The following is a 15,590-nucleotide window of genomic DNA, read 5'->3' as shown; positions in this document are numbered from 1 at the left end:
ACCAGATCTCTATAGGTATAATTCCCACACCAGATCTCTATAGGTATAATTCCCACACCAGATCTCTATAGGTATAACACCCACACCAGATCTCTATAGGTATAACACCCACACCAGATCTCTATTGTGTAACATTGACACCATAAAAAAGCCACAAATATTAAAAATTAAGGTAAAAAGAAACTTACCCCCTGTAACAAAATAAGCTTGAAGATTTAGTTGAAAACTTAATTTACACATTTTCAACATGTTTTGCTGGAATAATCTGGACTTATCCGACTTATCCGATACAAGGTCAGAGAGTGGGAAGGGATGAAAAGAAAGATGACGATTAAAACAAAATGGTTCCTGCAGAATGATAGTAACCTACATAATACTTACATCAGTAAATGAAAGGAAATGTACTCTTCATGTTAGGAATAATGCTGCTGAAGAAAATGCTTGGCCCTTAAAGAGAATCTGTACTGTAAAATTCTTACAATAAAAAGCATACCATTCTATTCATTATGCTCTCCTGTGCCCCTCTGTGCTGTTTCTGCCACTCCCTGCTGCAATCCTGGCTTGTAATTGCCAGTTTTAGGCAGTGTTTACAAACAAAAGACATGGCTGCTAACCAGCATGTGATAGGCTGAGAGAAGCTCAGTCTGTGACTCATACAGAGCCTGGAGGGGGTGTGGAGAGGGTGTGTATAGCTTCTTTCTATCACAAGCAGAGCAGCACATTCTTGCTTGAGCCTACAAAGCTGACAAAGGAAAGAAGATTAGATTAGATAACAGAGATATTACAGCGACTGTGCAACTAGGAAAGGCTGCAGTAAGACAGACCACAATAGAACAGATATAGGAACTTCTAGGATAAAAGAAATAAGGCTGAACATTTTGTTGTCTCTTTAAGTTACTTTAACAGAAAGCCTTGAGAGGATAAGCTTTTCCTAGTAAGGGAACTGACTTTCTGTTTGTAGTAAATGAAAGTAAATGTACTCTTCATGTTAGGAAGGATGTGGTTGAAGTAAATGCTTGACATGTATAGGCACATAGATGAAAAGCGAACACTATTGGCTGACAACAGTCAGAGAGAACAAGTCACACAGTTGGGTCTCTGCTGTTGTCCTCTCTTATGTGCACCATAACATATTCCCATGTGTGTTGTTATTGCAGGGAAGAGGATCTGCCCGGGGGAGGGGCTGGCTCGGATGGAGGTCTTCCTCTTCCTCACCGCTCTGCTGCAGAAGTTCACCTTCCGTCCCGCCAACCCCACCGACACCTTCAACCTCATGGTGCTCCGCCGAGCCTTCAGGAAACAGGGGCTGTCCTACCATCTGACAGCCAGTCCCAGGACAGAAAGGAGAGGTGCACTTATAAAATAAACACCCTCAATCCAAGACTTCCCCATCTGAAGAAAGAGAAATTCACTTTTGTGAAATGAATGTAGGATGAATTGATGATTGCATTTGCTCTCGGCACTATATCGCGTTGGAGAGAAATTATTTTTTCATTTAAAAATAAAAAATGTTTATATAATTCATAAACAATAACTTGTATAATTTTATTGTTATTATAAGTTACATAGTTGTCTAGGTTGAAAAAAATACACATGTCCTTCGAGTTTAACCTCAAAAATAAACTCCCTTCTTCATACATCTAGAAATCATAGCTGTGGATTCCCTACAAAGTTATAGGACAGCATGTAACCTTTAAAAAATTCCACTAATTTGACATCCCGGACTCCAGCTCCAGCCTCCGACTTTAATGTCGAAGAGGCATTCAGGTCTCCTTAGAAGGCCACAGAAATACAGACAAGCGGCTCCATACAGGCGAGCACGGACATATCATTACATATCATACATCATATTTGCCCTTTAGAAACGTACTTAAAGAGACTCCGTAACAAAAATTTCATCCAGTTTTCTTCCATCCTACAAGTTCCAAAATCTATTCTAATGTGCTCTGGCTTACTGCAGCACGTTCTACTATCACCATCTCTGTAATAAATCAACTTATCTCTCTCCTGTCGGACTTGTCGGCCTGTGTCTGGAAGGCTGCCAAGTTCTTCAGTGTTGTAGTTCTGTGATACATCTCCCCCTTCCAGGCCCCTCTATGCACACTGCCTGTGTGTTATTTAGATTAGAGCAGCTTCTCTCTTCTCTCTTATCTTTTACAAGCTGGATAAATCCTCCTCTGAGCTGGCTGGGCTTTCACATACTGATGAATTACATACAGGCAGAGCTGTCTGCACTCTGCAGGAAGAAAAAGCCTGACACTTCAGTGGAAGATAGCTGCAGGGGGAAAGAAACACACAAATGATCTCTTGAGATTCAAAAGGAAGGGTGTATACAGCCTGCTTGTGTATAGATGTATTTTCTATGTGTGGACATGCTGTACATCAACCTACTTCCTGTTTTGGTGGCCATTTTGTTTGTTTATAAACAAACTTTTTAAAACTGTTTTTAACCACTTTTAATGCAGCGGGGAGCGGCGAAATTGTCACAGAGGGTAATAGGAGATGTCCCCTAACACACTGGTATGTTTACTTTTGTGCGATTTTAACAATACAAATTCTCTTTAAAGCGGATCCGAGATGAAAAACTAACTATAACAAGTAACTTGTCTATATATGTTACCTAAAGTTTAGATAGTTTACACAGCATATCTAGCTGCAATCAGTTTCAACAGTGTATGATTAATTATTCCTGTGACACAATGGCCTCAATTCACTAAGATCATGCTGGAGATGATAAGGCAAGAGAAAACTTACCTCCACACAGTGAGAGAGTTATCTTATCTCTTCATTCCTTAAGTTACCTCCTCTGTAGTTAATTTACCTCCTCTGTAGTTATTTTCACACACAGGCCTCAATTCACTAAGATCATGCTGGAGATTATTTTAAGGATTTAAGAGTTAACTTAAAGACAGAAGAGTTAACTTTAGGTTTGTCGGAGGTAAAATGTTTCCTGAATACTACATGCCTTATCACCATGGTAACAACTCTAGAAGCGTTATTAAAGACAGGAGATAAGCTTAGTGAATTGAGGCCAATGAGAGCAGCCATGTTCTGTTTGTCACATTACACACAAGCAAGCTGATCTGCATCTCCAGCCCTCAGCTTGTGAAAACTCACTTCCCTCTGCCCCTGAAATTTCTGGCTAGTAGCCTCCTCCTCCTCCTGCCCAGGCTGAGCTCCCATAAGCCCTTGCTACATGGGTCTCAGAGTACCTTGACTGTTTGGAGAAGCTGTGGGCGAGGCTTGTTTAGTTTATAGGGAATTAGAGTATTAAAACAAAACAAAAAAGTATTTGGTTTGAGGAATGCCCTATAAACAATAGGAAAGGAACACAATTATGCAGTGTATAAAAGTTCATCTTGAGTCCACTTTAAACTTTTTTTTTTTTTTAAACGCAGGTATAGTATCTGTCATAACTACTTCCTGTGGTTAGATATTCCACATTTAATTTCTCTCTGTGTGAAGAACACCTTTCTACACAGGTGGTAAAATCTCCTTTCCTCCATATGTAGATCATGCCCTCTTGCCCTTTGTACAGACCAAGGCTGAGTTCACACTGAAAGAAAAAAACCTTCCGCTTACTGGAATGGAAAGGATCAGCAGGCATGCAAATGTATCCTATGCAAAGTAATGAGATCCGTTTTTATTAGTTCGCTCATAAAGGATCTGTTCACTCTATTCTGATGAGCGGAAGACAAGATTGAGCAGTTCCCAATATTTTGCGGATCTGGATACAGACCACTGACGAAGCGGGTGCCGACAGAGTCAATGAAAGCCTATAAGAACGGACAATGTTGGTTCTCAGCTAGGCTAGGCGCTGCACAAGTTTTGCCAATTTACTGACCTATCTTCTGTAACATTCTTCTGTCAGGTCCACCGCGCAGGAGAAGGGCCGGTATACAGATCAGAGCCCCAGCAGAAGCATTTGAGGCTCCCTATTGGATTGCAATAGACTAATGGGAATTCTCTCTACCCAGGGAGGATTCTTATTGGTTCGATGTGTGATGAAGCAATGAGAATCCTGGTGGAGGAGGATTCCCATTGGTCTGTTGCAGTAAAATAGGGAGCCCCAAATGCTTCTGCTGGAGCTCTGAATCTGTATACCGGCACTTTTCTCCTGCTGTGAGCTCAAGCGGTGGATGGAGCCGAATGTGATGGCAGCAAGTGAACCGGACAGGTGGCGAGACAAGCGGACAGGATGCACAGTGTTCTGCATGTGGACAAGGTGACGGACCCTGCGATGAATGCACTTCTGTGTATCCAGAGCAATGTAAACTCACCCTAAGAGATAGAAAGCTCATCTGCCAAACATTTATGTTCTTTTTGAATGTGTTTATATGTGCTAATCAGGTCACCTCTCAGTCATCTTTTTTTCTGAGCTAAACAAGTCCACTTAGTCCAACCTTTTTTTGGTAATTGAGACCTTCCATATCTCTAAATCATTTAGTTGCCCATCTTTGTACCCATTCCAGAAGGTCAATGTCCTATCTATAGTGTGGTGCCCAAAACTGTATTCCATACTCCAGATGTGGCCTCACAAGTGATTTATACAGAGGGAGTAGTGTGTGCCCCTCCCCCTGCATCATGTCACCTCCTCCCCCTGCATCATGTCCCCTCCCCCTGCATTATCCCATACTCCAGATGTGGCCTCACAAGTGATTTATACAGAGGGAGTAGTGTGTGCCCCTCCCCCTGCATCATGTCACCTCCTCCCGCATCATGTCTCCTCCCCCTGCATCATGTCCCCTCCCCCTGCATTATCCCATACTCCAGATGTGGCCTCACAAGTGATTTATACAGAGGGAGTAGTGTGTGCCCCTCCCCATGCATCATGTCGCCTCCTCCCACATCATGTCTCCTCCCCCTGCATCATGTCCCCTCCCCCTGCATTATCCCATACTCCAGACGTGGCCTCACAAGTGATTTATACAGAGGAAGTAGTGTGTGCCCCTCCCCATGCATCATGTCTCCTCCTCCCGCATCATGTCTCCTCCCCCTGCATCATGTCCCCTCCCCCTGCATTATCCCATACTCCAGACGTGGCCTCACAAGTGATTTATACAGAGGGAGTAGTGTGTGCCCCTCCCCATGCATCATGTCGCCTCCTCCCACATCATGTCTCCTCCCCCTGCATTATGTCCCCTCCCCCTGCATTATCCCATACTCCAGACGTGGCCTCACAAGTGATTTATACAGAGGGAGTAGTGTGTGCCCCTCCCCATGCATCATGTCGCCTCCTCCCACATCATGTCTCCTCCCCCTGCATCATGTCCCCTCCCCCTGCATTATCCCATACTCCAGATGTGGCCTCACAAGTGATTTATACAGAGGGATCAGTGTGTGCCCCTCCCCATGCATCATGTCGCCTCCTCCCACATCATGTCTCCTCCCCCTGCATCATGTCCCCTCCCCCTGCATTATCCCATACTCCAGATGTGGCCTCACAAGTGATTTATACAGAGGGAGTAGTGTGTGCCCCTCCCCATGCATCATGTCGCCTCCTCCCGCATCATGTCTCCTCCCCCCGCATTATCCCATACTCCAGATGTGGTCTCACAAGTGATTTATACAGAGGGATCAGTGTGTGCCCCTCCCCATGCATCATGTCTCCTCCTCCCGCATCATGTCTCCTCCCCCTGCATCATGTCCCCTCCCCCTGCATTATCCCATACTCCAGACGTGGCCTCACAAGTGATTTATACAGAGGGAGTAGTGTGTGCCCCTCCCCATGCATCATGTCGCCTCCTCCCACATCATGTCTCCTCCCCCTGCATCATGTCCCCTCCCCCTGCATTATCCCATACTCCAGACGTGGCCTCACAAGTGATTTATACAGAGGGAGTAGTGTGTGCCCCTTCCCATGCATCATGTCGCCTCCTCCCACATCATGTCTCCTCCCTCTGCATCATGTCTCCTCCCCCTGCATAATCCCATACTCCAGATGTGGCCTCACAAGTGATTTATACAGAGGGAGTAGTGTGTGCCCCTCCCCCTGCATCATGTCACCTCCTCCCCCTGCATCATGTCCCCTCCCCCTGCATTATCCCATACTCCAGATGTGGCCTCACAAGTGATTTATACAGAGGGAGTAGTGTGTGCCCCTCCCCATGCATCATGTCGCCTCCTCCCACATCATGTCTCCTCCCCCTGCATCATGTCCCCTCCCCCTGCATTATCCCATACTCCAGACGTGGCCTCACAAGTGATTTATACAGAGGAAGTAGTGTGTGCCCCTCCCCATGCATCATGTCTCCTCCTCCCGCATCATGTCTCCTCCCCCTGCATCATGTCCCCTCCCCCTGCATTATCCCATACTCCAGATGTGGCCTCACAAGTGATTTATACAGAGGGAGTAGTGTGTGCCCCTCCCCATGCATCATGTCGCCTCCTCCCACATCATGTCTCCTCCCCCTGCATCATGTCCCCTCCCCCTGCATTATCCCATACTCCAGACGTGGCCTCACAAGTGATTTATACAGAGGGAGTAGTGTGTGCCCCTCCCCATGCATCATGTCGCCTCCTCCCACATCATGTCTCCTCCCCCTGCATCATGTCCCCTCCCCCTGCATTATCCCATACTCCAGATGTGGCCTCACAAGTGATTTATACAGAGGGATCAGTGTGTGTCCCTCCCCATGCATCATGTCGCCTCCTCCCACATCATGTCTCCTCCCCCTGCATCATGTCCCCTCCCCCTGCATTATCCCATACTCCAGATGTGGCCTCACAAGTGATTTATACAGAGGGAGTAGTGTGTGCCCCTCCCCATGCATCATGTCGCCTCCTCCCGCATCATGTCTCCTCCCCCCGCATTATCCCATACTCCAGATGTGGCCTCACAAGTGATTTATACAGAGGGATCAGTGTGTGCCCCTCCCCATGCATCATGTCTCCTCCTCCCGCATCATGTCTCCTCCCCCTGCATCATGTCCCCTCCCCCTGCATTATCCCATACTCCAGACGTGGCCTCACAAGTGATTTATACAGAGGGAGTAGTGTGTGCCCCTCCCCATGCATCATGTCGTCTCCTCCTACATCATGTCTCCTCCCCCTGCATCATGTCCCCTCCCCCTGCATTATCCCATACTCCAGACGTGGCCTCACAAGTGATTTATACAGAGGGAGTAGTGTGTGCCCCTTCCCATGCATCATGTCGCCTCCTCCCACATCATGTCTCCTCCCTCTGCATCATGTCTCCTCCCCCTGCATAATCCCATACTCCAGATGTGGCCTCACAAGTGATTTATACAGAGGGAGTAGTGTGTGCCCCTCCCCCTGCATCATGTCACCTCCTCCCCCTGCATCATGTCCCCTCCCCCTGCATTATCCCATACTCCAGACGTGGCCTCACAAGTGATTTATACAGAGGAAGTAGTATACAAGCATCTCGTGATCTTATTTCCCATCTTATGCAACCCAGAATATGCTTTGCTTTAGATGCTGCTGCTTGGCATTAAATCGAGCTGTATTGTCAAGTCCTTCTCCAGGTGTGATGTCTGCAGCTGAACACGATTTATAAGTTATGGTGTTCTACCACTGGCATGTCCAAGTCAATGCATGACTTTACATTTATCTACATTACATTTCATCTGTCCTCATTTAACGGGACCTGAGCACTGTTCATGAACCAATATAAAATTGACCTCCTGCGTAAGGCAGTTCCTGATAGAGTGTGCTGTTGGGGGTGGGGGGCTTCTGGTGATAGACTTCACTTGCCTGTGGAGGGGGCTGCTCCTCTAGCCCCCCCCCCCCCATCTGTATGGGGTTTGCCATCTTCACCAGGGAACAACTACAGCTTCACTCCTTCCAGCTGTGTTGTGTGCAATCAGCATGCCAGAAGATGTATTCACATTGACGCACCACCGGCATGCATTGCGGCAATCAGAGCCATGTGAGAGCTTCACACTGTGGCCACACTGCATTGTCTCCCTGGGGAAGAAGGGGGGCTAGCTAGAGGACCCCCCCCCCCATAGGTAAGTAATGCCTATCCCCCCCAACACTCCCCTCCCCCCCCCCTCCCCAACGCACACACACGGTACACTCCATGACAAACCTCCATTATAAGAAGGTCATTTTATATTTTTTAAGTGCTCAGGTCCCTTTAACTGATTCGGGACCTCGGGTAGTTATTACTACACCGCCCTTGTAGCTGCCTAAGCCTTATGCGGAGTCGTTTTAGCAATCCCGAGCATGGGACACAATAGCATGTCCCTGCCGGCTCAGAACCAGCTCCATAACCTGGTCTGCAGCTGTTTTCATTGGCTCCTGGCCTCCTGATGACTGCGATCCAATCACAGTGATCAGGAAGTGTAAACAGAAAAAAAGCCTCAGGCCTGAGGTAACCATCCGAAAGCAAGAACTGTGACTAATAAAAATCAAAAAGTTGTATATTTATCTGAGGAGGGAAGACTCTGGATCCTTCAGAGCCTTCCTGTTCCTCTCTGTGTCCCCTCATTCCACCCCCGGGACCCCCGTTCAAATCTACCGATCTTCGAGTGTCCTGAGAAGGCCGTGGGAGTATTGGGGTCTCTGAGTACTTCTATGGACAGATGGCTCCATACTGCATGTGACTCCACGCTTGTGCATGCGCAGTACAGGGCTGCCTGTCTTTGTAAGTACTCGGAGGCCCAAATACTTCCATGGGCTTCCAAGGACACCCGAAGGCTCTTTGACATTAAAGGATACCCAAAGTGACATGTGACGTGATGAGATAGACATGGGTATGTACAGTGCCCAGCACACAAATAACTAGGCTGTGTTCCTTTTTTTCTTTCTCTAATTTATAGACACTGGAGGGCGCTACCTATATTCCTATTATGCATATTACTAGTATCACAATAATACAAATCCTTCACCACAATTCTCTGCCTCCTGCTGCAGCCATCCAAGGTGGGGTTAAACCCCTTTCCCAATCTCCTAAAAGGAAACAGATTATATAGGAGGTGCGCTGGACATAGGCAATAACAATCTGCTACTTTATTGAGGGGTAATATGTTGTATTACAACCCTTGTATATCAAGTCGTTTATCACTCACTCACACATACACACATAGAGCATGCTGGTACCCCTTAAATAGAAATCCTGAGATGAAAAAATATGGCTATAAAAATTGCAAATGGAAAGAATGGTATATATAAAAGAATAAAAAAGAGAGGTCACTCTTAGAACATTGGGGTCCTATCTATTCCTAAGGGAGATATACAGTACTGCCAATACTTGCATTTCACCACCTAGTCCTTGGATTGGTACCCGTATCCTCTTAAAGTGAACCTCCGGACTAAAAATCGACTCAGCAGCACTGAAAAGGCTTGGTGTTTCTTTACCAGTTTCACAGCATCAGAACTTTGTTTCTCTTATACAAGCCTCATTTTTAGCTGCACAGAAGAAAACTGCCTGGGCTTTTTTTCCCTGATACTGTGCAAAGCATGATGGGATTTCTGATGTTGTTGTTCTCGTTCTGCTGTTTTGGTGCAATTTTTTTTTTTTTACATTTTGAATTTGACATTTGAAGCCTAGTGTGTGCAGCTGGGAGGGGTGATCAGGACACAGGATAGTTGGAACTGTCTCTCCTGCTCCTTGTCACCTCCTTTCACCCAAAAAGATGGCTGCCCCCATGACAAAGATGGCAGCCCCCATGAATTACAAACATTTGCCTGTTCTTTTAAAACAGGGTGGGTAAGAGATTAAATTACTTATCTATTCTAATTAGCATAACTAATGTAACTTGATGGCAGTATGTTTGTTTAGGCTGAAGTTCCCCTTTAAGTCCAACGAACTCTGACTCTATGGTTCCAAAGACTGTTTCACACGGAAATCTTAAACAGCTTAGGGTTACATTTGGAGGGGTTCTTTAAATTTGTATGTTGGAAGATTACACTAGTTTGTTTTGGAATTACCGGATTTTTTTTTAAAGTATTTTTTTAACAAAGTTTTCTCATATATTTTTTGATGTCAATATGTTTCAAATGTATTAAGTTTAGATGTGGGGACAAATTTTAAACCTTTCTCCAACACCTTCTTTTCTGCTTCTTTCAATTCTACCCCACTCAAATTATATCTACCCCTTTTTTTTGTCTGTTTTTACAGTATTACTAGAGATCAATATCTTATTCCTCCCCCTCCCTCCTCTGGTCCTCTCTAGATCGGAGGAACGGAAGTTGTGGGACTGAGCCGGGACGATTGAGTATTGACGGATAGCAGCACTTGCGGAAGTGGTGTGAGGTACAACATATCCGGGCAGACTCCTGGGAAACAGAGGGACACATCGAACCCAGCAAATATTATCATGGATGAGTTTCCTTTGGTATGTGTATCCTTAGGCTACACTTTGGGCATCTCCCTCCTGGAAGACTCTTAGTTCCATGAACCCAGTTGACAACAACTGGGGCAGGGGCGTACGTTAAAAAGGGGCGCTGGGAAAAAAAGGGCGCCGGGTTTTTAACGATAAGCATGGATAACGTTTAAAATTGTATTGTACTGTATTTCGTTTAAAATTAATGTTTTTTAAAGTTATAAATCATTAAATAATGTGCATTAAATCGGCAATTGTAAAAACGTAAATCTTTCGTTTAAATAGTGAAACGTATAATAACGTTTAAAAAAAAATTACTAAGTAACCCTCCCTGTACCTACCCCTAACCCCTAGACCCCCCTGTTAGTGCCTAAACCTAAGACCCCCCTGTTGGTGCCTAAACCTAAGACCCCCCTGTTGGTGCCTAAACCTAAGACCCCCCTGTTGGTGCCTAAACCTAAGACCCTCCTGTTGGTGCCTAAACCTAAGAACCCCCTGTTGGTGCCTAAACCTAAGACCCCCCTGTTGGTGCCTAAACCTAAGACCCCCCTGTTGGTGCCTAAACCTAAGACCCCCCTGTTGGTGCCTAAACCTAAGACCCCCCTGTTGGTGCCTAAACCTAAAACCCCCCTGTTGGTGCCTAAACCTAAAACCCCCTGTTGGTGCCTAAACCTAAGACCCCCCTTTTGGTGCCTAAACCTAAGACCCCCTGTTGGTGCCTAAACCTAAGACCCCCTATTGGTGCCTAAACCTAAGACCCCCCTGTTGGTGCCTAAACCTAAGACCCCCCTGTTGGTTTTTTCGTTTAAAAATAATGTTAAAAAAAAAAAAAAAAAAGTAATGTTTTTCGTTTAAAAATAATGTTTGGAAAAAAATATTGTACTGTTTTTCGTTTAAAAATAATATTTAAAAATGTATAAATCATTAAATAATGTGTAATCATGAGAAGCAGTAATAAAACATTAAGTCTCCGGGCGCCGCTTTTAAAACGTTAGTTTTCTCCGGCGCCCTTTTTTCCTGTCGGGCGCCCATTAAACGATATTTATTATAGAAGTGAATGGCGGCGCCCGATTTGTCCACTAGCCTCAGGCGCCCGAATTTACTGTTCCCGGGGCAGGGGGGTCCTCTTGTGCCTTTAGGCAGGAGAGGGCCCAAGCCCCCCCCCCCCCCCCTCCCCCCCGAGCCTCTGCCAAGGGGAGAAGGGAGGTGTACGTTAAAAAGGGGCGCTGGGAAAAAAGGGCGCGGGGTTTTAAACGATAAACATGGATAACGTTTAAAAATATAATGTACTATATTTCGTTTAAAAATAATGTTTTATAAAGTTATAAATCATTAAATAATGTGCATGAAATTGGCAATTGTGAAAACGTTAATCTTCCGTTTAAAAAGTGAAACGTATAATAACATTTAAAAAAAATAGTAAGTAACCCTCCCTGTACCTACCCCTAACCCCTAGACCCCCGTGTTGGTGCCTAAACCTAAGACCCCCCTGGTGGTGCCTAAACCTAAGACTCCCCTGGTGGTGCCTAAACCTAAGACTCCCCTGGTGGTGCCTAAACCTAAGACCCCCCTGGTGGTGCCTAAACCTAAGACCCCCTGGTGGTGCCTAAACCTAAGACCCCCCTGATGGTGCCTAAACCTAAGACTCCCCTGATGGTGCCTAACCCTAAGACCCCCCTGGTGGTGCCTAAACCTAAGACCCCCCCTGGTGGTGCCTAAACCTAAGACTCCCCTGGTGGTGCCTAACCCTAAGACTCCCCTGATGGTGCCTAAACCTAAGACTCCCCTGGTGGTGCCTAACCCTAAGACTCCCCTGATGGTGCCTAAACCTAAGACTCCCCTGGTGGTGCCTAAACCTAAGACCCCCCTGTAGGTGCCTAAACCTAAGACCCCCCTGGTGGTGCCTAAACCTAAGACCCCCCCTGTGATAAGCATTAATAACGTGTGAAAAAAATATTGTGCTGTTTTTCGTTTAAAAATAATGTTTTAAAAAATTATAAATCATAAAATAATGTGTAATCATGAGAAGCAGTTATAAAACAGTAAAAGTCTCCGGGCGCTGCTTATAAAACGTTATTTTTCTCCGGCGCCCTTTTTTCCTATCGGGCGCCCATTAAACGATATTTATTATGGGAGTGAATGGCGGCGCCCGATTTGTCCACTTGCCTCAGGCGCCCGAATTTACTGTTACCGAAAGGAGGGCCTAGGGGTTCTTTCCCTTTGTGAAGGACTCAGAGGGGGAAAAAAAAATCAGACAGTACAGTCTATGCATTTCTGATGTTCGTGCTTGTCTGCCTCTCGCATGCGTTGCCTAAATACGGACGGCAAGGCGTGCAATGTGAACGAGGCCTGAATATGGGTCAATCAAATTATTTTACTGCAAGATCTGACTAATCCATTATACAACAGATTTTATATACTAGTATGGTTCTGCATCTTTCTAAATTTATTTACACCTGAATATAAATGTTACTGACTAATGTGGACTTGTAGATTTGGATAAGACATTAAATTAACACAATACGAACGCAGCTGGCACTGGGGTGTAGCTAATACATAATGCCTGAGCCCACTGACCAGGCATGGGCTTCCGAATTCCGCGGAAGCTAAAATTCCGAAATTCCGTCGGAATTGGGGTTTCCGGATGGTTCCGCGGAATTCGGAATTTGCAATCCGGAATTCGGAATTCCGGAAAAATCGGAATCGGAATGAATTGACCAATCAGGAGATGCGGAATGAGTTGACCAATCATAATCAGCGGAAAGTTACCGCGCTAAAATAACGGTTTCAACCTTTTTTTATCCAAATTTACAAAATACAAATCAATTTTATTAACAATAGATATTTCAAATGAGCGATTGAGTATTTCCTCCTAAATTTACGGAAATCCGTTTAAAAATTACGGAAGTCCGTTTAAAAATACGGAGAGTGCACGTGGCGGAATACCGCAGAATTCAGCGGAATGTAACGGAATTCCACCGGAATGTAGCGGAAGCGGAATTTCGGTAGAGGCGGTATGCGGAATTACCGCGGAATCGGAAATTGGCTCTTCCGACCATGCCTGCCACTGACGCAGTTCTGTTACAGAGGATAAAAAGCAGACACAATTGCGTCAGTGGGCTCAGGCCTCCAGGCCCCATTTACACTTAATCAGTTAGTGCGCATTGTTTTTCCTTCTCCATAGCACTGCATTAGGAAAAATCTTTCAGTTAAAGAGACACTGTAGCGAGAATAAATCTCGCTTCAGAGCTCATAGTTAGCAGGGGCATGTGTGCCCCTGCTAAAACGCTGCTATCCCGCGGCGAAACGGGGGTCCCTTCACCCCCAAACCCCCCCCCCTGCAAAATCAACGACCAAATTGGTCGTAGATTTTGCTGCTCCTGGAGGCAGGGCTAACGGCTGCAGCCCTGCCTCCAGTCGCGTCTATCAGCGGCGCATCGCCGCCTCTCCCCCACCGCTCTCAGTGAAAGAAGACTGAGAGGGGCGGGGGAGAGGCGGAGATACGCACTGACAGACGCTTGTGGGGCAGGGCTGCGGCGGTTAGCCCTGCCCCAACCAGGAAGCGCTCCCCGGCTGTACGGAGGGGGATTTGGGGGATCAGGGACCCCCGTTAAGCCGCGGGATAGCGGCGGTTTAGCAGGGGCACACATGCCCCTGCTATCTATGAGGTCTGAAGCGAGATTTATTCTCGCTTCAGACTCTCTTTAAAGGAGTCATTAGGGGAAAAAGGATAAAATAAGTGGTACTTACCGGGGGATTCCTCCAGCCCCAAGCTCCCAGCATGTCCCACGCCGCAGGTCCGTCCCAGTCCCCGGCGATGACGTCAGAGCGACCTCCAGGTCCCTCTGTACTGTCTGCGCCTGCGCAGTCCGCTCGCGCAGGTGCAGTACAGGCCGACCTGGAGGTCGCTCTGACGTCATTGCCGGGGACCGGGACAGACCTGCGGCGAGGGACATGCTGGGAGCTTGGGGCTGGAGGAATCACCCGGTAAGTACCACTTATTTTATCCTTTTTCCCCTGATGACTCCTTTAACCCTCCTGGCGGTTTGCAAAAAAATCGCCAGGGGGCAGCAAATCTTTTATTTTTTATTTTATTTTATTTTTTTTCATGTAGCGAGACAAAGTCTCGCTACATGATAGCCGCTGCTCAGCGGCATCCCCCCAGCCCCTCCGATCGCCGCCGGCGATCGGAGATCCGGAGATCCCGTTCAAAGAACGGGATCTCCCGGAGGGCTTCCCCCGTCGCCATGGCGACGGGGCGGGATGACGTCACCGACGTCATCGACGTCGTGACGTCAAAGGGGATTCCGATCCACCCCATAGAGCTGCCTGGCACTGATTGGCCAGGCAGCGCACAGGGTCTGGGGGGGGGGCGGCTGCGGCGCGACGGATAGCGGCGGATCGGCGGGTAGCGGCGGCGATCGGGCACTGCACGCAGCTAGCAAAGTGCTAGCTGCGTGCAGCAAAAAAAAAATTATGCAAATCGGCCCAGCGGGGCCTGAGCGGTGCCTTCCGGCGGCTTACCCCGAGCTCAGCTCGGGCTTACCGCCAGGAAGGTTAAGACGCTTATAGTGTGAACTGAGCCATTGGTAAACATGGGCATTATTTTGAAAATCACTTGTGCTTTTAGTTATAACTGATAGAAACTGATTAAGAGTAAATGACCCTTTTCCACTAGCAATCGCTAAACGCTAGCGATTGAAATTGTGCAAGTCACTAATATTTTTACACAATCTGATTGTGAATTAAATCCAAGTAAAAATCGCTGGGAGGTAGGGATCGCAGCTTCTGCTTTTGTAAAAATCAAATTGCGGTAATGGAAAATATCTACTGTGTGTTAATGATTACCGCTATTCAAAGTATCTATAGAAGTGATTATTATGAGCACAGGACCAATAGAGAGCCAATACTGTAGTTGAGGAAGGGCCCTTTGGGGCCCCTCTGGCCCAAGGGCCCCGATGCGGTCGCTACCTCTGCACCCCCTATTGCTACGCCCCTGGTGATTCCTTTATTAGTTTGCAAACCCTAGTGATTTAAAAATTGCTAGTGATTTGTGATTCAGCATCGCAGATGCTTATAGTGGAGAAGGGCTAGCGGTTTGCAATCTCACAAACCGCTCATAGCAGGAAAGGGCCCTAAGGGTTACATCCAAATGCATGCCCAATGTAGCCTCTGTCTTATTATGTATATATATATAGATATAAATACAGAGGGTAAAATCGGTTTGTGCTGCTCATCCCTTGGCTTATATTATTTTCCCCTGTGAGCGTGCATAACCACACCCATCTCTAGCACAGT

At 46.6% G+C, this 15,590-nt stretch overlaps 1 protein-coding gene across 2 annotated transcripts in view; it reads left to right on the top strand.

Annotated features, from left to right (window-relative positions):
• The window catches only part of LOC137571131 (cytochrome P450 2C20-like), a 77,411-nt gene extending 75,877 nt beyond the window's left edge, over window positions 1-1,534 (top strand). For both annotated transcript variants that reach the window (XM_068279857.1, XM_068279858.1), the window contains exon 9: window positions 1,158-1,534. In XM_068279857.1, coding sequence (XP_068135958.1) covers window positions 1,158-1,366 — 209 coding nt within the window. In that variant the 3' untranslated portion in view covers window positions 1,367-1,534. The remainder of the gene's footprint in view (window positions 1-1,157) is intronic.
• Window positions 1,535-15,590: the final 14,056 nt, after the last annotated feature.

The sequence above is a fragment of the Hyperolius riggenbachi genome, chromosome 4, assembly GCF_040937935.1.
Source record: "Hyperolius riggenbachi isolate aHypRig1 chromosome 4, aHypRig1.pri, whole genome shotgun sequence".
NCBI lineage: Eukaryota > Metazoa > Chordata > Amphibia > Anura > Hyperoliidae > Hyperolius > Hyperolius riggenbachi.
Note: the sequence above shows the minus strand (reverse complement) of the source record. Positions and strands in the feature narration are given on the sequence as shown.